General features: G+C 38.4%; 1 protein-coding gene across 3 annotated transcripts in view; it reads left to right on the top strand.

The window, feature by feature from the left end:
* The window catches only part of LOC129768791 (protein spinster), a 74,753-nt gene that overhangs the window by 27,988 nt on the left and 23,231 nt on the right, over positions 1–23,534 (top strand). For all 3 annotated transcript variants that reach the window (XM_055770676.1, XM_055770674.1, XM_055770675.1), the window contains exon 2: positions 20,393–20,750. In XM_055770676.1, the coding sequence (XP_055626651.1) occupies positions 20,393–20,750 (358 nt within the window). The remainder of the gene's footprint in view (positions 1–20,392; positions 20,751–23,534) is intronic.

Genomic DNA, 23,534 nt, shown 5'->3' with positions numbered 1-23,534 from the left:
AAATAAAAAAATATATATAACATTTTTGTGTTTGTACCAGGAATTTATTACAAAAAAGGTATTTAGGTAGTGCAATGTACAGAGGCGCGCGCGTGTAGGCTTCCATCAGTGGACATCATCAACATTCTTGTGATGAAGCTGAGATGCTTCAAAATTGAACAATTAATACAGATATCTATACAGATTTTCTGAGAAAAACTAAGATGGAAAGATTTTCTCAGACGTGTTTTTGGATTCTATTATAACATTATGGTTATTATGGTCTCTGATCAGACGAAGACATTTCTTCCGTAACAGTTATGTATTTTTTAAGAAACTACTGCACTTGCGCAGTGTTGGGTCCAAGACTTCTTGTCTAATAGCGTTTGTAAACGTTGGTTCGTATTCTATATCAGCAATGTCTAAGTTGTTTGACGAGAGAAATTCTAAGGCACTCACCTCACAGAACTTCCTCACATAGTGTTACCGATGATGAAGTTTTTTGTTAACTTTTCTGCAGTTTTTTTACGAACAACGTAACCTCTTGAGCCGGAATGCCATGAACGTTGCCAGGAAAATAATCCGACGCAATTATGTTGTCGAATTTTCCCATAGCGATTTGTACTTCAACTCGGATTGTGACGATGTCCTGTTTCATAAACACTGTGATAGGGAAGCATTTGATAAGTGCATTCGCTAAGCAGCTCTTGGGAAGGCGTGCTTGTCATCGTAGAATAACTTACATGAACCTTTTCGAATACCAAGCATTCTTCCTTTTTCAATCCAATACTCATGAATTACAAACTGGATCCACAGCGTATTTATTGAACCATCTTAGATAGCAATTCACTGCTTTTGCGCGATGGAAGCCATTTTACAGCACCTTAGCGTACTGCATTAGGTTGGATTGTCCGTTCACTTGAGAGAATCGAAATCTCATCTGTTTGTTGTTCGGAATTTTTTTAGTCTTCTACTTTTTGCAGTATCCGAATTTGCTTTAGATCCAAGTTGATGTTGACTTTGACGAAACTCACTTTTTTCACAAAGCTTGATCGCAGTTTCTTAATTTCTTGCGGTAAACACTGAGTTGGTTCCGCTTGGCCCAGCAACTGCCAGATTGCCAAGCTCCGAGGATTACGGAGGTTCACCATGACAAATCTTCGCTTAACCAGAAATCCTACTGATGTCGCTTTTGACTTTGTGTGGAGACAAGTTTGGCTCCACTAGTATCAGGAGACTTCAGATTTATCAAGGGCTTTGAAGTTTGGAGATTCCGTGCCATTGTACTTGAGATTCTTCTTGGATTCGTTGGAGTTTTTTTTGGAGTTGTGATTTGTCGTTGCTTTGGATTTGTTTTCCTCAGCCTAGTTTCGCCAAATCGGAAGTTAATGGCGAAGTTTCTGCATGGGAGTTAACGCTTCGAAGTTTCGTCGACCGTAACTCTAGTCCGCATGAGTATTAACTGGATCGCTTAGGAATCCGTTATTTATCAGTGGTGAGATTCTCGTTTGGCTCTTTTGATTCTCTCATAATTGAAAGTTGTACTTTGTGAGCATGATTTTTATATGTTCAGACTTTAGAATAACGTTATTCATGTCTTTTCAAAAGAATCACAAACTTAACCCATTTTGAGGTTTGCTGGTATTTGCACGAATAAACCAGATAACCGGACTTGTACGAACATTTGGAGAATTTAGGTTTGACCAGCTCGTTTCTTTGTTCTTTTTATGGCAATCAATGGAGCATCTTATATGGAATTCAACTGAGCCGTTTATAGGAGGGAGAGTCCTCCGAGAGAATTCCAACTCCGATTTTAGTACTGGCATCACTTATACAAGCATGATGAATGACTGGTATTTGCACATTGAACCACGTTAGTTTCCGGGGTAAAGATTCTGAAGCAAGCACTGAGTCAGCATTTCGAAGAAATGCTTCCGAGCTTCCCTTGCAGGAACCAGCTGCAACTTCCTCTTTGGAGCCTTAGTGAGGTTTCTCTCCCACGGTGGGTGGACCTCAGCTGGATGTACCAATTTGGATCCAGTTTTGGTGGTGACGTTACTCTCGTCACCTTACTCCTCTGGCGACTTACAACGAGTCGTATTATTGATGATGGAAGAGGAGCAGAACTGAACATCCGCATGTGCGTACCTCAGTACAACATCGTCTCCTGCACTCGTAGAATCAATCTCTATGAAGGTTTCTTCTGGCAGAGAGAAATTTTCGGTACCAGAAAAGTTTTGTCTATTTGGTTGATCCATAGAAGTTCCACGAATTGCTGCGCGTAAAGAAGGTCCGCTACGTCAGTGAAATGTAGTAAGGACAGAAGGTACTATAGAGGGCGCCCCGGTATTTCATAGGCTAGCGGCAGGGTATTCAATCAAATCCAACCGCCAATGTGTGAGAGTTCGGTTGAAATGATGTAAGCCGAAATGATTCGCGCCGTTTACATTTCCTGGTTTTTTTTTATAATTAAAACAAACATTTTTTCGCGCTGAATCGGTCGGTCCAAAAACACTGATTTTTTCAAAAAATATGGCCAGATTTGCACGTCAAGTAATCAAATGGGAATAATCAAGTGTAGTGGTTTTAAAAACTAAACTATTTTTTTCCATATAGCTCTGAGCATTTCAACCCACCCCATGTTTTTTCAACCCTGGGATAAATTGATAAAGCAGTGAAAATCGATTATTGCGGTATGAATGAATGATGATTATTTTAAAAAAAATATAAATTATTCACTCCTCAAATCATACCCATCCTTCCATCAAATGCTCTAAGTCGCGCATGACATGATTTCTAATAGCAACAAGTTTCAACATGCAACTAAAAGCACAACACACCCACGCGCAACCGAAAAGGCGAACTGTCCCATCGCAAAGCAGGGAAACAGAAGGAAATCGAACGGTGGACGGCGTGGATTTGAGTTAATTTTTTGGGGAAACTTTTTCTACGCAATTCAAATTGTGTACTGAACACGATTTTGCAAAGCTTCTGGTGAAGTATTTTATATTTTTATGTGATTTTTTTGGTTTGCCTGTACACGATTTATTTCTGGTTCTAACATACTAGGATTGGGCAATCTTTAGAAAAAGATCGATCTTGACGGATCGATTTCTATACGGCGCGGGGATCGATTCATTGATTGAATCGGTACCAAAGTAACCATCCAATTTCGCCACAGTTTCCACTATCAGCCTAGTTAATGTGATGGTGTAAATATAACTTGTGACTACTTGTTTTGTAATAAACCTAACAAAATTGTTTCTCCTAAATTCACGACCACTAGTTTGACAACCTTGAAAGGGATCCAATATTTATGAAATTTGTCAGGTGGTTTTGGTGAGATTGAAGTCAATGTTCACTGAAAACTAATTTATAAAAAATTGTAAGGAGTTGTATCTAGGACACGACCGCATATTTTCGACGTAGAACTACGCAATTATATTATGCAATCCACTTGTTTACCACTTCGAATATTATTTTAGAATGAATGGAAATTTTTGTAATAGATTATGTTCTTCGTTACAAATAAATTTGATGAACTCCTTTTACGTTTGACATGTTGCCCGGGACACCAAAATATGTGAACGGAAGAATTGTCAAACGATCAAACGGTTCTCAAACCGCGAAAGTTCATTCACCTCTAGTATCTGAAATACATCGAATAATTATCACAGTAATCGCGATTAATGAAAAAGGAAACAATTTTTTTTCAAAAAATACAGTGCAAAATTTAAACTTTGGTTGTCGAAATTCATCGATTATGCTAAACCACTTACGGTTGAAGCATAAAAATAATTCCCTGATGGTGGAGGAGACTGGGGAGAAGAATTCAGCGTCTGCAGGAGTAAATAGCGGAATAGAAGGATGTGATCTAATCTCCCGTACGAAAGTGGTAGTATTCAAATTCAGAGTGCCAAGGAAAATACTAGTGGTCAATGATTCTACAAAAATACTTCTTTTGAACTAGTAGTTATAGGGATCAAGTAGAAATTTTCAAATAAATCTGCTATTTCAACAACATTCGAAGAACAGGTAGTTTTGAACACAAAAAATTGTATGTTGGTGCAATTAAAATATTTTGCATCATTTGCATGATGTGCTCTTTTTTCAATCGCCCGCAAAAAAATCACGAAATGGTAAATTTATCAATCTACTGAATTACCATTCAAAAACTACTATTCTGCATATTCTGCATAATTTTTTTTATTATAAATGTCTGTTCATCTCGATTACAAGAAATAAATATTCGCTCGATTAATCGAATTCTGAAAGACAATTATTCGAATGAATCGATTATTTGGCCCCACGATTAGTCGATAATCGAATAAACGAAAAATTTAGACATCTCTACTTAACACCAAAAAATACCCCCGACTTACATCTTTTTACAAAGCGGATTCCCCCAGGCACATTGATTTAGAAGTCTGTGTTAGGGAAACACAGCTTGGTGGAAACAAAAATACCCCCGACTTGCATGTATATTCGCAGAGCGTATTTCCTCAGGTACATCGATTTTAAAGTCTGTGTTGGGGAAACCGTAAATCGGGCCAATCAAAACTTGACAGTTAAGGCGTTTAAATAACGCTTGACATTTTACAGTTATTCAATTGTTCATCTCATGGAAAATAATATTTTATTAATTGCGATAGACGCGTATTTCCTATCAATTGATGCAAACATCTTTCCGATCGGTTAAGAAATGTTAGAGTTATAAGCATTCGAAATATGGGTAGGATTAGCACACCAATCCGCAGAATAAATGTATGGGAAAAAGGTTCTTTCAGTTTTTCTGAATAGAAACTGTTTAGAGATTAGCGAATTGTAATGTATAGCATATCAAACAAATCTTAGAGAATTTCCGATTCGATTGGTATGCAAATCATGAGAATTCGTTCACAGTGAAAGTAGTTATTAACGTTAACTTTATTTCATAAAAACGTGACCTGTATTCTGATTTGGCACCCTTCCTGAAAGACGTAGTTCTACGTCAAAAAATCTCTTCAATAAAAAAGATCGAAAAGATCGATTTCGCGATTTTTTGGAGTACAAAGAATCGATCCAAATATCGGAAATCGAAGACGAAAAGATCGATCTTTAAAATATCGATCCAAGATCGCCCAATCCTATAACATACACAGAACATTGCCTTCATTATGAAGCAGTTCGATCTTACCGTCGATGTTGAATATGACTTTCGGCGATTCTCATCTATTAACTCAGCTCAATTTGACTATGGTAGCAAGCCGTTTCGCAGCAGTTGAAGACATTCAGCGGACGACGATAACCATCATCAACAATACCTCAATAAAACGTATACAAAAGTCTGCTGATGAATTTATCTAACGAATCAATGTTAAAGTTTATGCACCCTTGGATTAGCTGCAAGATAACATTGAAAATCAGTTTCTTTATAAATCTCATTCCTAGGGCCACTCTGCCTCATTTAAAATTGAAGATCATTTTCAATGTTTTGAGAAAATAATCGCTATTATCAAACCTTCTCAATCGAAGACCTTGAGGGTTTCTCAAAAGTATTGTGAAACATCGGGTACGACTCTTTAGAGTATCGAGCAAGAAGTAATTGCTCATTGCAATCTTCAAGACCCGATATAATTGCAATTTGATGCACTTCACAAATCTCTTGTTCGCAGCTTAGCAAACACATATTTTCGTCCAACACGGCACTATAGCGGCACGCTTTTCTACTTTCGTACTCGTGATTGTAAAACCCTCATCGAATTTCCTCATTTCATTGCATCCATCGACTGTGACGCACGCCTTGCCCAGAAAACCTTTTATGTGCTAAAGGGAGGTCACTACTGTAACTGTTCACATTAAGTGTAGTACCTAATGCATCAATTAGTCAATAGACGAATGAGTTGAGTGTAGGTCAACAATCCAACCGCGCGAGGTTTACCTCTTCAACATTCTTTTGCTTGTCATTACCGTTCTTCTGACTGGAACCGTGGTGTCGTTGACTTTCGGATGGTAGATAGGGTCAACATTCCGTTAACGCGCAACTGCCCTTTTATTTTGGTCCACTATCGATAGCTTTACTCTCGCTCAAATATTTTTTTCGTAATTCTTGCAACACGCTAATTCACATGCCGAATGACTAAGCTGGTTTGGTTCGCTTCGTCGGTGGAAACTGGTATTGGTTGCAGCAATATCGAATCCACCCCACGCCCAAACACGCAAACATTCATACCACTGACTGCTCTGCTGTTTGGCCGTTGCGCAGCGTGGCCGTGGCGGCGGTGCATTTGTGACGTATCGACGCCTAATTGTGCCGCTATTGGCTGTCTTCGGATCGCGCCACTCGCCGACTGGCTGAAGAAACGCAAGAGAAACAAGAACCGGCGAAGAAAATCGTACGCCATGGCAAAGGTTTGCGTAACGTTGCTGATTACGTACGCGTGTACGTATGATGAGTTGTCTCCCAATGCGGTGGACTGTCGGTTTGTGGATTCGCACATTTTTAATTTTTGCTTGGGAGTTGCCTCGTTTTTTTGCAAATGGGGTAACCCTGAAAAATCTACACAATATGCTATGTCAATATTATTGTTTTGTGATGGTAAAATTTCACCGTGTTGTTGGGATTTGCACACTGCTATAAATAGACACCAATATTGCCATGATGATGACATCAGTTGTCTTGTACGTCTTCTATAGGAGCGAAATACGATTTATTGTTGCCATTCCTAACAAGGTCGTTTTCAGTGGAGCCAGATTCAAACCGCTTAGAACTCGTCCCATGAGTCAGCGAGTGTAAGGTCATCTACAAACAACACATTTCTAGAAGTCGCGTGATGGCGCATTCCATTGTATATTGTTCATATACTGCGGATGCTAGCAATGTAAACAAACGAGATAGGCGCGACTTATGACGAGCAATACGAATAAGATTAATGAACAAATAGCAATCCGGAATAGTGTTGCCTTTTATTTCGAACCAGAATAACATTTATATTATTGATAACCGTGCAAGCTCTCTTGAATTATATTTAAAGAGCAAACCAATCAATTTCCGTTTTTTTTTCACAGCATGTTGTTTGTTCCTAATTTGACCATGTTTGAATTAATTTACTATCACCATTTACCCTGCCTTAGAATAAGTATATTAAACACCCCTAAAGAAAGAGTCGAAAAGAAGAACAATCAATCAACGATAACCAACCAAAACAAAAAAGTTCAGGTTCCTCAGCTCGAAATAAACACTTTTGCTGATACCCAATTATCCCTCACCCACAATTACAGATGCTGGCATCTATCCCCGCTCATAACGAATCTGGTCCCGTTGTACCTATTTTCCAGTTTGATTGGTAGTGGGCGTTGGGCTTTTGTTTACTAGGCTTCTGCAAACTATCCATCCCCCGTGAGACGTGTTTTACTCTGACCTCAAACGTCTCAAATTATTGACCAGGGTCAGTTGCGAATTCATTAGCGCGGCTGTCTACTCAGCCCATCAAATGAGTTTCCTGTGTTTTTTTTATCTCCTACACCGCGTACGTATTGTGAAACGTTCTCATGTTGTTTACGATATAGTAAACAATTTTGGCCCAATTCTTCTCCCATCATTAGCTAGCAATTGGTATTTTTCCCAGGTCATCGTTTCCTCGGTTTCGGTAGATAGAAATTTTCGTCATTGCTTTTTTTTTTTCTGTATTATAGTGACTTTCAACACTTTTGGCTGGTTCGTCACTTTTGCTTCCATTTTGGAAGAATGTCGGGAGTGAGAATTAAACTCGTGACCTTTAGCGTGAGAGGTACGGATGTTACCACTATGCCAGATCGCCTCCACTTCGTCATTGCTGTCCGTATTTATTCCTGAGATTTTCAATTTGGTCTGTTAGTTATTGGAGATTTCTCGTTCAAGGTAAGCCAAAAAATAAATCCTCCTTTGCAAGGTACACACATCAGATTCATCATCCAATAAAAAAAAACTACTCAAAAAATTGCATGTTTGATTTCGGCAATTTATAATTTACAAATTTCCCAATATGGCATGTATCTCGACGATCACGTTGTTTTCAAAATATTGAAGTATGACTGGCTTTTTATATAGACCTTGCTTCCACAAAAAAAAACGTTAAAAAAGTAGTTGAGAAGTGCCAAATAGCATAACCGAATGGATGAGCCTCATTTTCGTCGAGTAAAATCAAACGATCCCCAAACTGGCTACAGTGACATACAGTGACTATAGGCATATAGACTTCTTGTTCTGAACACAAATAAACAGCTATCCTCCGTGCATTTGATTCTCAATACACGGGCAGTAGAAGAGAACGAAACATTGTATTGTAAAGCCCACGCTTTGTGACCACGCTACAACAAGTAAAATCTAATAACTCTTTCTTCCTTTTCAAACCGATCATTCGATTATTCTTGTTTGCTGGAGGAGAGCTTGTGAGAATTTAGGAGTGTTTTTGGGTTTATTGGTGGTTGCCGACTTTCCCATCAATCATTGATTTTTCACGCGCATTGTTCCCGGATTAAAAGTGGCGTCAAAGTACAACACATTGCAAGCCGAAAGGGAAGAAGAAATTCTCCAAAAGTGAGAGCTGTGTACATCGGTTAAAAACTGATAGTGAAAATTAATTCCACCATCCTGCCATCAATCGATTCCGGATTTTCTGTTGTTCTCATGATTCCAATTTTGATTTACTCGAACACAAAAAATAACATGGTTTTGCAAATCACATATTATGTAGAATGAAATATGATCTTTCAAATACCGCTAATAAAATTTGATTATGCTTGCCCCAAACAGAATGAAAAACAAATGAAGAGAGCGTATTTTTTGGGAAGAAATATCAATAACTTTGAGTGGAGTTGAGATATTAACAAGTTCTGCATCGCAAAATGTTTGTATTAGTAAGTTCTAAAAGTCTTTCGAGGACAGTTTGCATGTACAATTTGAAATATTAAAGCTAGAACAAAAAACCTAGGGACCGACGCTGGACTCAACGTATTAAATTGCGCTATATAGTTGGTACAATATAGTAATGTGTTTTTATTATTGCAAAGAACTGTTCAGTTTTAATTGTAACTTTAATGAATGCAGACGATTGATTCCATTGCATTGTTAAAGCGCTCATGGTGGCGAATCCGTCACATCAGTCACTCACCCCGGTATCGGTCGTTTGTTTGTACTACTAGCCACTTATAACCTTCATACGTAATAAATAATATCGTATGATTCGCTCAATAGCCGGCGTCAAAGTGTGGTGTCGTTATTCAAGCTGCATACCCGACAGGAATTGTAGCGTGCTATTAATAATATTTATGAGCACTGGTTACAACCGAACTGTTTTTTTTATTGCTGCCGCAACAACCTTTGAAGGTTTAGCATGGGCTATCTGCGCCAAATTGTGGTACTTTTTAATACGTTAAGAAACATCTACAATGTTTGTTTCCTGATAAGGAGCTTATATTCGAGAATGATAATCAATTATCGTTATTTGTTTTTTTTTTCAATTTTTGATGATCAGTCATAAGTACTGATTGCGACCGATTGCGATCGATTGGTATTCACACATAATTTTACTACATCATTAGATACTTTTAACTCTCACTTTCTCGCCTTATTCACAAAGAGCAGAAAAAAATTAGGGTTAATTGGTGGTACTTTCGGAAAATAAGTTCAATAATAAAACCAATTTCTTTTCCTTCAATCAACTCCTTCAATAATGCCATATGAACCTTGTTACTAGCTCTCTAGCGAAAAATGCCAAACGCATTTCCAGTTCTCACATCATAATCACTGACTCATTAAAGATACCTTCACGGACCTCTGAAAATCAGCCTCAATCATCCGTAATCAACACATGCACTCGTCGACCACCGACCAAGAAACGAAAGTGACGCAATCGAATGACCATCTTATTGGTATTAGATACTACATCGTAAGCACAATAAAACAGTAAAATTCTTCTCCTGAGGAAGTACCATTAATTGCACAGCGGGTCGATGACGTGACGCGTTAGTGGGAAACAAACCAACAGCGCAGCACCGGCGGCAAAGATCGCGTGATGTGCGCGAACTGTCACTATTTTTGGGTTCACCGGTCAGTGAGTGGGAAGTAGCAAAAATAATAAACGCCGTAATATTATTAACACTCTGTACGAGCGTACTTGTCGCAACCCAATGACTGTAGAGTTTCACAGAGAGTGGCGCTAGCGGGAGGGAATTGTAACGATGACGTGGTGGCGCGTAACTTGTGGTCGCGTTTGGTCCCACGACCGGTTGTTGTTCTCGTTAATTGTGGCTATCAGTCTGAACTGTTTATTTATGGCAGTTGGTTGAGACGATTGTTTTCACTTTCAGTCAGAGGTATAAAAACTATAAATATAAATACATACTTGAGTTTTGTTTTCGTTTTTGAAAAACGTTGGTCAAAATAGAGATTAAAGATGAATTCTTCCCCGAATGACGAATTGATCAGGCTTGGTCAATTTGGATGAAGCTTTAGGAACGATTTGTAGGAAACTTATATTAGACTTGAAGCTTTTTGATCAGTTTGGAATGGGATACTTTCGAATGCGAATATTTTTCAACCATTCTTTTAAATAAAACATTATTTAAGGATGAAACAAATTTAATAACATTATATTTCATTGAAAAATTGCAACAAATTATTTATTGTTATTTCGAAAAATTATGTTACTTTACTGTTGATACAACTCATCAGTCGGTGTCCACCTTCTTCAGTCATGATCTAGACCAGTGGGTTTTACCAATGCTTTATCTGATCAATGTCACTAGTGACTGCTCCCTTCATATTCAGCTTCCGCTCTATTATCCCCCAATAATTTTCCGTTGGAGAGAACTGCGTACAATTTGGTGGACACTGCTTTTTAGGAATGAACTGGACTGGATTTTTTCACTAACTTATCCGGGAAAATAAACTTGAATTTGTTGGAAACTTTGACTCGAGCAGGAGCCTTAAACTCCCGGGATTTGATTGAAATCGGCGTTCCCATGAGCTCCATATTCGATCAAGACACATCGATCGCGTTTCGTGAGCACTTGGTCGTACACCTTACGTGCCCGGATTCTGACCATTGTTTGTTGTTTAAGGCTTCGGTTTGGTTGTATACTTGCTCGATAACACTTGTAGCCTTCGCAGAGAAGAATTCGCTTCACAGTACATCGGTAGCATTCAGTTTGTTCGCTGAATCTCATAGGCCGAGATGTTCGACTTTCCTCGACTTTCCGAATGACCTTAACTCACAATTAACGATCAAGTGCTCGCGTCCGACGTCTTGTTTGCACTCTGCGTAAGAGTTTCCGTGCACTCTTTGAATACTTGTGTCACAACATAACTGACATTCACTATCTAGCTATTTTGAGGTTCGGTTATTACTTGTTACATTCGATGGCACATGGTCGCACTGATCAGCATATCGAAGTTTACTGATATTATATCGAAAAATGGTTCGATTCGTGGATAGCCCTAAAAGCCGTGAGTTTATACGGAATACAAATTCATTATTTTGGTTCCATAATCATCATGGCCACATGGTGCTTTTTCTCACTACCAATAAGTGGAAAAATGTATCTAAGGTCTAAAAAACCGAAAAAAACGAATTTCTCAAACTTATGGAGTTGGCCGGTTTTGCAACTAGGCGACACAATTGTTATATACCGCTGTGAATCAGAGGCGTGTAAATCGCTCGTTCGAAATGCAAATGCAGTGTTCGTTCTAAGTTAACAGTTTTCCTTCCAGTCTACTTCCTTCCTAGTCTAGTAGAATGAAATTGTATTCTGGTGTCACGCACAGTGGTTTTGCTTGATACAAAATGCGAGAGCAAAATCCTCCGAAGTGTCCTCCGTCATTATATAGTGGATAAGTAGTATTGTCGCTGTTAAATCAGAGTGGACCAAGCAGCAAAATTAAAAATTTCGAGTTATTGATTGCATTAGGTTAAACATTTCGTAAACTACACCGCACATTTATCAGATTTCAAAAATCATACTTACGGGAGGAATAACGTATCGAAATAGTTATGAGTGCTCAACGAAAACCCCTTATAGCACTTAAATATCAAGTTCATTTTTCTCGAAATCAACAAAATGTCATGTGGTTCGGTCTGACCTCACACCGATCAAATGATACATCTAGCCTGTTTTCGTGCTGTCTGACGGAGAGTGCGTTTGTATCTTGCATCACAGACACGCGTTATTTTTTATGTGCTGCCAAAGGATGGTTAAAATTTATATCCTAGCTTTTTTTTTTGTTTTTTAGAAATGTGGAATAATGGTGGTGGTGGATCAGTTATATAATCGTTTGTGACTGAATATGACGTGAAGAATACTCAGTGCGGTGCGTGACTTGACATAAGTAAACAAATTCAACTTATGATCAGCTTGAGAAAACGTGAGGGCAAGAATGAACCACCAATCAACCATCTTCAACTGCTTGCGCAGAACCACGAACCACGGCTGGTTCGTCACTTTTACTTCCATTTTTGGAAGAATGTCGGGAGTGAGAATTGAACTCGTGACCTTTAGCGTGAGAGGGCGTTGAATATTTGTAACTATCTCAACCTTCACCTTTTATGCGCACTCGTTGACGTCGAATTAACTTCAATAACGGCAATTTGTCATTCATAGTTTTCGGCAGCTTCAAACGACGTCGACTTGTAAACCGCCTGGTTGTCCTCTCCTAACAAGCTTGACAAGCTTCGCAAGTCATTCGTAAAATAAGAGTCGCCACTATGTCATTCAATTGAGACCAGGAGATGTAACGCCGGCTTAGTATGGAAATTCTCACGCCACTTTCACTGCAATACTTCGCGTACTACGCCTAATGTATCGGGTTTGAAACAGTAATATCGAAGCGATCAGTTGAAAATTGAACCTACATTCCAGATTTATGATTTATGATTTTTATCATTCCGAGGCCACTACTGCTAGCAACGGTATAATTTAATTAAATTTAATTTAAAATCAATCAAGCCAATTCAGTTGGTGAGGCGCTGTACCTCGATGACTATACAAGCAGACACGATTCTGGGAATCCATAACCCAATCAAAGCACCACCTATCGGAACATGCGAAAGGTGAGGTGGTGGTCGCATTCCATTTCCATTGGCAAATCCACATTGTTCGTTGCGCTTGATTGGTTGAGAACTTTTTTTTCTTCTTTTCCGTGGCCAATCAAGCGTGTGTGTCTGACCTATCGCTGAACAAATTGCACATTTTCAACCAACAACAGGTTCAATTGAATTCAAATTTGACCGCGTCGCAGGACTAATCGGACAATTTCGCTGGGTTCACATGCACTTTGAATGACATTCAAAATTCGGAATTAGCTACAATAGGCTGGTTGTCACGCTATAGCTCTTGATTGCTCAGTTCGCTTGGTTATTTTGGAAAGTGGAAACTTGAAAAATAAATGACTGTTTATTTGGTTGGGATAAAATCTTTTTCAATGACTCATAACAGAAACAAAAATAGACAAACGACAGTATATCCGATTCTATACTCTCATCGGCATAATCTCCTGGTTCAGTATTTGTTTATTGCATGCGATAATACCTTTTGGATGAACAGTTGTAATCTCAACAAAAATCAACAACCGAGATTTATGGACTTCTTCGTTCCATTCTTTTTCGATGTGTCCTGTGTATGTGCATTTTGTGTACGAGTCGGAAATATCATTAAAAACATTTCCATCGTTGCTCCAAAGAGTCTGTCACAAAGCGTCTAGTGGTGGCTGGGATGAGTGGAACTGCACCAAAGTGCGGCCTTGAAAATTCAGCTAGAATCATACTGTTCGTATGCTTTTATACTGGACTATGGCTGCTTTTATACTGGGCTATAAGCTGCGTTCTCCGTCCCACGCGAGGACTGCTGTTAGTCGCCACATCAGCGCGTAGTAAATGTTCGAAGCGACCTTCGCAATGAAAGGAGTATTATTGGGATGAGCTTGTGGGATTGGGTTTTAAGTGTCACTTCTGTACATCGATGTGGTAGTTGAATTATCCCAATTGCTGCGTGGGTGTTATGGTTCGATGGAAAACCCCATTGGGACGTAGACCAACAATAGCGGTGCAAGGGTTGCTCGTAAATCGTTGTGGCTCATAAATCGTAGTTCGTGTTGAATGTGTATTTCTACTCAGTTTTAACCCTTTGCGGTCATATTAAATTTGGGCATGGGTATCGTAGTGGTCGGGATTATTTTTCCTTGAAAAAGCAGTGATACATGCAAGATTATGAAAAATAAACATTTTTTTATTTATTTTGTGAACTTTATTTTGTGCGACATCTTTCGAAATATTCTCCAAAAGTAAATCATATGAAGTATAATCAATATATAATTTTATTTTTATTATCCGTTGAATATGAGACACTTTTGCCATTAATGCAATAAATGTATAATTAATGCCAGCAATGTGTATCCGAAAAGATCAGCACTTTTCAATTTTAACAAAGACTTTTTTTACATGTGATTATTCAGATGACATAAGACACTTATGCTTATGGTGCTCCTTTGGCCGAGTGATTAGCGTCATAACTAACATGCCGGGTGTTCGGGTTCGATTCCCGTTCTGGTCGGGGGAATTTTTCGTCAAAGAAATTTCCTCCGACTTGCACTGTGATCACGCATATTCTAGAGCTTGCCACTCAGAATGCATTCAAGGTGTGTTATTTGGCATAGAAATCTCAACTAAGTACTAATAAAAATGACGCAAGTAATACTACGTTGAGACGGCGAAGTTCCTCTAGGTACGTTAGTGCCATTGAAGAAGAAGAAGAAGAAGACACTTATGCAAACAATTATTCTGTTCTTCAAAAACAAAAAAACAACTACTTCAACATAATTCAAACCAGTAGTAACTCAAATAATGATTTCAGCGTATTCGAAATGATCAGAACTCTTCACTTTAGATTTTGTCGCTTGAGACACTTATACGATTATTCAAATAACATGGGACATTTATGCAAACAGTAGTTCTGATATTTATGAACAATCTTTTCCATCACACCAAAGTGTTACAAAGTGTTAATCTGCTGTTATGATTTTTGGTTCCGCATTCTCATGCATTCAACGCACTGTGCGTTATCTTGTGTGGGTGACCACTTTGTTTGATACTGAGTACTGTTATCTATTACTCATAGGAGCATCGTTTTGATTCGTGAACAGGTTCTTTAGACATCTAGCTTCATTTAGGAAAAGCATAAACTGATACTTGGTTGGGTAAAATATAAGATTAGCATGGTTTCCTGCTGTGGTGGCTGAGAGCAGACAAACGACCAGAACGGTAAAAAAGGTATGATGGCTGAGAGCAGACAAACGACCACAAAGAGTTAACAGCTTTAAAGGGATTTTTTAATGTCACAGTTTAATTCAAAGAAATATAAACGTATCCAAATCTTCGATTTTTACCTCTTAATAAAGCTGTCTGATTAATTCATGGTTAGTTAACTTTCTAGGAAAAATAACATTTTGAATACACTGTTTCTCATTTTTCGGAATGACTAAATATTTTCTGTGATGCCTTGCTCAATTCACCAACGTTTACAGAACGTTTTGATTCTTATAGTTCCAGGAATTCAAAAAATAATCTGATAATGTCTCTTTAAATCTTCGAAGCTTGTGATTCACAATTTTTAGAATGACTTAAAATTCCTCCGATTCTTACTTTAATTCATCAATATTTGCCAAATGTTTTCCGCTCTTATACACGTTGTTTTTCTGATGCACTTCAAGCATAGAACGGCGAGGACCATGTCTTGTGAATATGGTTTATGTAGTATTGAGAAGTATTCCTCATGCAACGTTCTTCAATCTCTACTTTGGGCCTTGCTTGCACAAACAAAATTTAAACAAAAATTGTGTACAACGCGCACGATTCAAACATTCTTATTTCTTCCCGGTTCGAACGTTCAAATCACATTTGTGACACAGTTCGTTCACGAAAATCATTGCTCTAAAAATATGTCTCGATATTTGTTGTAAACGTTTGTTTGATGTAAGTCCAACTCGGGGGCATGTTTTGATCGTCTCGCATTGTTTGAATAGTTCACAGAGGATTACACAACTGGGTATCTGTCCTCCCGTTTCAGCTGCAAAGTAAATATATTCTGCTTTCGTTTGTGTACAATGTTGGAAATGAAAATGGGAATAAATTTAACAGCATCAACTGTAGTGTGCAGCAGCACCATTCATTTGCCAACCAGATGAAAGCAATGCACATAGCTCGTATCCTAATGAGGACAGGTTTGCTTGAGAAGAATTGTAAATTAATTCAAATGGCGAGGAATGATTTTCTCAGCAAACGCTACTGTAATCAAATGACGACGGAATGCTTCAAAAACATTGGCCGTAGATATGATATGATAAGATGCGGTCTTGTTTCAAAGTAAGCACAATGTGGAAAAAAATATACGCATTACTACTCTCAAACACAAACTTCTAAACAGTTTAACCGAATCTAGCCCTAATCATTCGACATTGAACCCTTGTAGTTTGTTGATTCACTCGAATCAACAACCATTACGTCGTTGTTTTATTTCGCCTGTGTTTGAGCTCATCCAAGTTTATAAGCACAAATTATTGGCACGTGGTACCCTACTATTTTCATTTACTGCCATAGTATTTTAATTGTATACGCTATTTCCGCCCAAACGTAACCACCGAACATTCGACACAAACGTCATCATCGGGGCGCTGTTTTTGTCCCTAAAGTTTCTCAAACTTTGGCAAGGTCACCACCGTTTGTAATGTACACAGAATCGATGCCAAACTTTGTGCGGGAGCCGAAAACGATTTCCCATGCTTGGACCGATTACTCAGCAGTTTCTGCAGTAGATGTGTTCTGGTTCCCACTCCCGGCCGATGCTGGTTTTGGGACTTTCCATGATTGTTTGTTTATGCGAATGTATTGCGTCATGTTGTACAAAAACAGTTCTCATGGAATTTTGTCATTCTTTCTGTTTTTTTTTTAAATATGCGCTCTTGATGTGGATGAATATGAGATAATAATATTGGATAGAATCGTGATGATTCGTATGCCCGATTTGATTTCTGTCACTATCGAGTCCAGTTAAATCGCACTTCGCAAAAGTCAAACCATCATTGGAATGTTTTACTATACACTCAGAGATTTGACCATACTTGCTGTCATTTTTGATAGAATGGCATAAAATGGCGGGAATTGGACACAAATGCTTATCAAACTTTTATCGGATTCTCTTGAAACCTTCAGAAAATGTATAGATACGTATTATGATTTGCGTTCATTTCATTCACTTGATTCACTCCTCACTCATTAACGCACTAACTTACTCATTTATCTGCTCATTCGCCCGAAAAAACGGCAAATTCTTTTTTAAAAAAATCCAAATTTCTCTTTGTTGAATAAAACCTTTCCAATACAGCTTGAAAGAGCAGCTCATTTCACTCAGGAGCAATTCCATGCCAAATCAAGTCGAACAATAGCCGATTTTGACGCGATCCTCTCCGATTATTTTAAACATTGTACATACGTTTGCAGCAATTTTAATTACGGCTGTTTTTTACAAGGGAGTATCCAGAACAGTTCCGTTTTTTCGAATGAGCTTACTCGAAATTTTGATGTCTGATTGAAATACGATGTACGGAAAAGTTGTTGTGAAATCAATGAACTATTTAGTAAAAATAATGTTACACCGTCATGTTACCCAAAAATTAAATTTAATGTTAAAAATGTTTTAGCTCAAAACGTGTTTTCTTCAATATTCAAAAAAGATCAAATTTCTTCACAACATTTTTTTTTCTTCGTCATTTCACTTCACATTTTCAAGCCATACGTCGCATCAAAATGTTTTTCGACTGATTTGGCATGGAATTGCTCCTTAGTGAAATGAGCTCCCCTTCTTCTTCTTCTTCTTCTTCTTCTTCTTCTTCTTCTTCTTCTTCTTCTTCTTCTTCTTCTTCTTCTTCTTCTTCTTCTTCTTCTTCTTCTTCTTCTTCCTAGAGGAACATCGTCGTCTTGACGCAGTATTACTTGCGTCAATTTTACTAGTACTTGGTTGCGATTTCTATGCCAAATAACACGCCTTGAGTGCATTCTGGGTGGCAAGCTCTAGTATACGCGTGACCGCAGTGCAAGTCGGAATTCCCGAAAAATTCCCCCGATCAGAACGGGAATCGAACCCGAACCCCCGGCATGTTCGGTGTGACGCTAACCACGCGTCCACGGGAGCACTAATGAGCTCCCCTCTCAAGCTGTATTGAAAAGATTTTATTCAGCAATGAGAAATTCGGATTTTTTAGAAATGAATTTTCCCTTTTTCCGGGCGAATGGGCAAATAAGTGAGTAATTTAGTGAGTTAATGAGTGAGCAGGTGAACGAAGTGAATGAATTGAATGCAGATCACAATATGTATTTATACATTTTCTGAAAGTTTCAAGAAAATCCGATAAAAGTTGAAAATTTGGTAGCATTTATGATATTAAAGCATAAATGACGTTAGCGTATATGTTAATGTATATATTGCGTTTTAAAATAAAAGGGCACGGGAAGAAATTTAGGCGGTACATTAGCTCTCCTACGTTATTTTCAAATTTCGTCATCAATATTTTTCATTTTACTTCGAAATTTTATTGCTCTTTGACGTTGTTTCAAACAAATATTTTCTATATCGGAAGATTTAACAGAGATAATGATGAATTTTTGAAATTTTCTATCTTCATTTGGGTAACGGTTATATAACTCAAAATAGAGTGATGGGTTTCCATATGAATGGCAAAAACTGCTTCTGGAGACACTCCTTTTGCATATTTCACCGTTTATTGTTTCAGAAGTGAGCGCCCCAACCGAAGTTCACCTGCCATATTGAATACTTTCTAATTATATTATTTTTTAAAATGTTTTGGAACGAAAAAACTGCTTAAAGTGTTTGAAGATGGAATAATCTTGTCCGGCAAATAGACGGACATCTTCATTGATATACCGAAATTTTGTCATCCATTTTATTATGACATTACACAAATTGATGGCCTTCTGTGTGTAAAATTTCAGAAAACAGGTTCTTACGATAATAGTTAACTTTTTATTCTAATTTGATGTCGCAAAGGAATTTGATAACAAATGCTAAGAAAACAGTAATCGATATTTTAAAGGGATTACGTCTCTCGGAACAATATTGGCAGTGCAATGAAATGAAGTGCAAAGTGAATGAATCACAATACCATCTACCTCGTCCAAACAAACCTCAACCAACATAGTATGGCACAATACCATGATGTTGACGAGATCAAAACATTTGTCTTGCGTCCGTAATGCATCTACTCCGGGGCGCTGTGGATCGAAAAAAACGGGCGAGCAACAAGTTGTGCTCACAAGCCGCGCCCCACATCAGCATAACTTACCCTGTCCAAACATTTTAAGAGCTAATTTATTACTAGAAAGCATGACACTCATTCGAGAAACGCCCCGCTTCAGATTATGTTTGAAATGTGTTTCATATGCTGTTCTCACGTCTCACCAGCATCCGATGGATGGTATCTGCTTCGAAGACAATTTGCTGTCAAAACAGCGCTCCGACTGACTCCGGATAGAATCCAACCAAGCACTTTCACATCCTTTTTTTTTGTTTTTGTGATATCCATCACAGAATGAGATAGCCCTTTTACCGACAGCTCTCGAGAGGCTTTAAACGTGGGCGAGAACGATCCGATTGCGTCGTTTGGTCTGGCGTTAACCTCTGATCTGTAAGTTTGTGTGTGCGTGTGCGTGTTAGTTATCGTAGATTCACTTTATTGACTTATCTAAAATCGAACATCTTTCCCAATGCTGGTAGCCCCGTTAAGTGGCATCTTTCTCGCGGGTGGTCCACAGAGCGATCGCGACTCTACTTGTTTTCAGTAGAGATGCATCTCCCAGAAGTGCCATCTATAAATATCAAAATACATAGTTCCAATTCCACGCGCATTTTCTGCCGGTGTAAAGTATTGAGTAGCTGCTGGTAATGGTCATAAAAAACTCTCCGTCCGATCACTCGTCGAGCTGCAGAAACAGATCGGCCGTTAACGTGGCCAACTTTACGGCCAATAATAAAAGTGTAAACAGATTACACTGCCACTGCACCGTTATACATCTGGTCGTAGGGCATTAGAGAGCAACATAGTTTAGCCGTTTTGTTGGGAGTGGCTTTCATCGATTGCGGCAGATAATAGTTTTTATCGCTTAAGATTCGAACGAGATGCTAAAAACGAGGTCCCTCAAGTGTTTTGTGGGATTTGGGGGTTTTCAATAAGAGCAGAAAACGGTTTTACAAATTCACTCCGACGAGTTCGTTTGTATGGGCGAGAGGCAGATGTGGATTTGCAATGCAAATGGGGCTCCTTTTCCGACAAAACACCTTTGTTACATTACCATATTCACATTTTATTTTTTGTTTGATGTCTCTTCTACAGGTGTACTGACGGACATTCAGTCATACTTTTCAATCGGTGACGATGAGGGCGGACTGCTGCAGACGGCATTTGTGCTGTCGTACATGATATGTGCCCCCCTCTTTGGCTACCTTGGGGATCGCTACTCGCGCAAATGGATTATGGCCCTAGGAGTGTTCCTGTGGAGCACGACAACGCTGCTCGGTTCATTTATGCACCAATTCGGGTGGTTCATCACTTTCCGAGCGCTAGTGGGAATTGGGGAGGCATCCTACAGTACCATCGCACCGACAATAATATCAGATCTCTTCGTTGGAGATACGCGCTCCAAGATGCTGGCTATGTTCTACTTTGCCATCCCGGTTGGATCTGGTTTCGGGTGAGTGAGCTTGCCTCACAATGATTTACTTATTTATTTATAAGCTGCATGTTAGCTGTTTTAATTCTAGAAGTAATTATTATGAATGTAGTAGTTTGAAGTATTATCCCGAATTGTAGCAATGGCAATCCAAAATTGTTTCCAAAATCGATAAGGTATTGTAGCTTACCCTAAACTCCATAGAAACTACCTAAACAGTACCTCTTAGTTGATGTTGAAAATTAATCTGCTGAGGTGATTGGGGGAATCGGAACAGGAAGCCTTGAAACGTGTTGTATTTTCGCTATGATTCAAATACAGATAATAATATTACATTTTGGTAACATTATGTTCATTTACATATTAGCAAACAGGTTGATTGTCGATATCTGATATATACGAGAAGATCATTTTTTTGGCAACTGGATTCCCTTTTGATTGGAATTAACTCTACTTATAACGAGTCTTTCATCGAGGACTTGTCAACTTTTTTTTAATAAAGCACAGGTTTTTTGAGATATTTAGTTCAAATTATTTTGGCTAAAATCAATAATCTTTAATTAATATTATTCCCTTGGACTCACTTCCCGTGTTTTCCAATTGGAGAAATGAGAAAACTTCATGTTGGACAATTTTGGGCAAACTTCCCACTGCAAAACATATGAGCAATCGATTTTTTTTCCATATTTCCTTTGCTGCTTTCAACATTTTCCAATGCTTCTCGCAGGGTCTTTTTGACGTAGGTCTCTGTATAACCTCACCGGCGCATCTGAATGTTTCGGGTGGAAAAAGTATTTATTTCGAGCGTTAAAACAAATAGAATGGAAATATCCATAGCTATGTTTTTGCCTAAAAAAATCTCTAATATATACCTGAAATTTGATTTTTTCCACTGAAGATTTTTACAATTTTTTTGTCGGTACTACTGTCAGTGGGGTTTAAGCGCGATCTGTCATTTAATTTGTTTACAGCGTTACTAAGAACAAGTTGACTATTGTTTGCTCGGCGATTTTTGATATTGATAATTGTATTGGTCAAAGATATTATGTGAAATTTCGTGTTGCAAAGATCGTCCATCCACCTCCTCAACTGATGAAAACATCGACAAAATAAAAGTAATGGTGCTCGGAAATCGTCATTTGAGTTTGAGAGAGCTAGCCCGTGAATAAATATCTCTTACGAAACCGTTCTTCATATTGATTGAGGTTGGTGTTTTGGGCATGAGAGGAGTCGCAGCATGACAAGTGTCAAAAGAGTTCACGCAGAATTACTGGCGACGAGACATGGTTGTGACTTTTCCTATTTCCGAAACTCAAACTACCGCTTCGTGGAATACGTTTTAACAGGTGGAGGCAATTCTTGAATACAGCTGCAAACATTGCTTCGATGACCGAATTGTTCGTTGGAAGAAGTTTATTGCTTCTAAAGAGACTTATTTTGAAGGCGGTAATATAAATTAAATGATAAATAAAATATTTTCCTTAAAACACAAATTCTCGGTATATATTCGACAGAATGAGGTGGATTCACATTCTTTCACAATGCAACGAGCAATACTTTTCCATGCGATTTGGGCGGCAACATGCATGGTATAGTTTCTTTCCTCGATGTCACGTTACTTCGAGAAAGAGAGAGTGGAGTATAAATATTTGGGAACATTGCCGTTGTTCCAATTGCTCGTCCCGCGCAGCTTAAGATTTATGTGCAAAAAAATATGCGTTCGTTGAATAGATTAAGGGACTGTGGTGTGGATTATGTATCTCTCTGTTTCTCTCTTCTAATTTTAGAGATGATTTCGCATGTCACGTTGCATCGAGTGAGAGCTATAAATTATTCACTGCTGCTAAAAATTGAAACAGCACTCGATAGTCATACAGCTAACAACCAGTAAGTAGCGGTGGAGGCGGGGTTTCCAAATTCCCTTATTCAAGGCCGGTTGATATGAGCTTAGGTTTAGTTTTTCAAATTGGCCTTTTTCACTGCTGAAGGCTATTTTTTTTATCCCATTTGTTTATTTCAGGCTCATTAGCATATTAGCTGTAACAGAGCCGAATTTTAATCGTGTACATGTCACATGGTTATCATATCAATAATTAGCACATTACACAGTTGCCATTTCTTGGCGTAAGGGAATTCCTTCTATACCATTGCATATGGTACATTTACACAATAGCCATTTAGGCGTAAGAGTTTTTCCTTCTGTTCTTTCATTATCCAGTTAGACCGGACAGCGTAGACAGTTGATTGTTCATTGTTGAGTTATTTATAGAACAGCAGCCCGATGTGTCTTGCAGAGCAGAGCAGTTGTATGGATGAATCGATCTTATTTCGACCGTGGATCGATCTCCATCGCTGATGATTGTTGCGTGGACGTGGTTATTCTGTAATAACACAAAGATGGTCAATGAAATGAGGATCCTGAGAGCTAAAGGCTAATGAACTAAAAAAGTTCAAGGACAACATCATCATCATCACCAACACGTTCCAAGCGAATGTACGAATGAATCTAATGAATGTTGAGGTACAAAACCAATAGAACAAACCAAGAAGAAGGAGGAGTCAAAAGGAAGTGAGAAGGAATTGAGGGGTGTATAGAAATAAAATCATCGAAATCCAACGAAAATCGAATCCACAATACCAATAACAGCGCCAAAGTCACTGGCGCTGGTGGTTAGCAATACCACCAGCTAATGAGAATACCAACGGTTTTTTTCAGCAAAATTTTTCCACCAAAACTTTCATTAAGAGCAGATTTTTGCAGACAACCAATTTATTTTCCGGGCAGTTTACTTCACGCACAAGTAA

The sequence above is a fragment of the Toxorhynchites rutilus genome, chromosome 2 (genome assembly GCF_029784135.1).
Source record: "Toxorhynchites rutilus septentrionalis strain SRP chromosome 2, ASM2978413v1, whole genome shotgun sequence".
NCBI lineage: Eukaryota > Metazoa > Arthropoda > Insecta > Diptera > Culicidae > Toxorhynchites > Toxorhynchites rutilus.
Note: the sequence above shows the minus strand (reverse complement) of the source record. Positions and strands in the feature narration are given on the sequence as shown.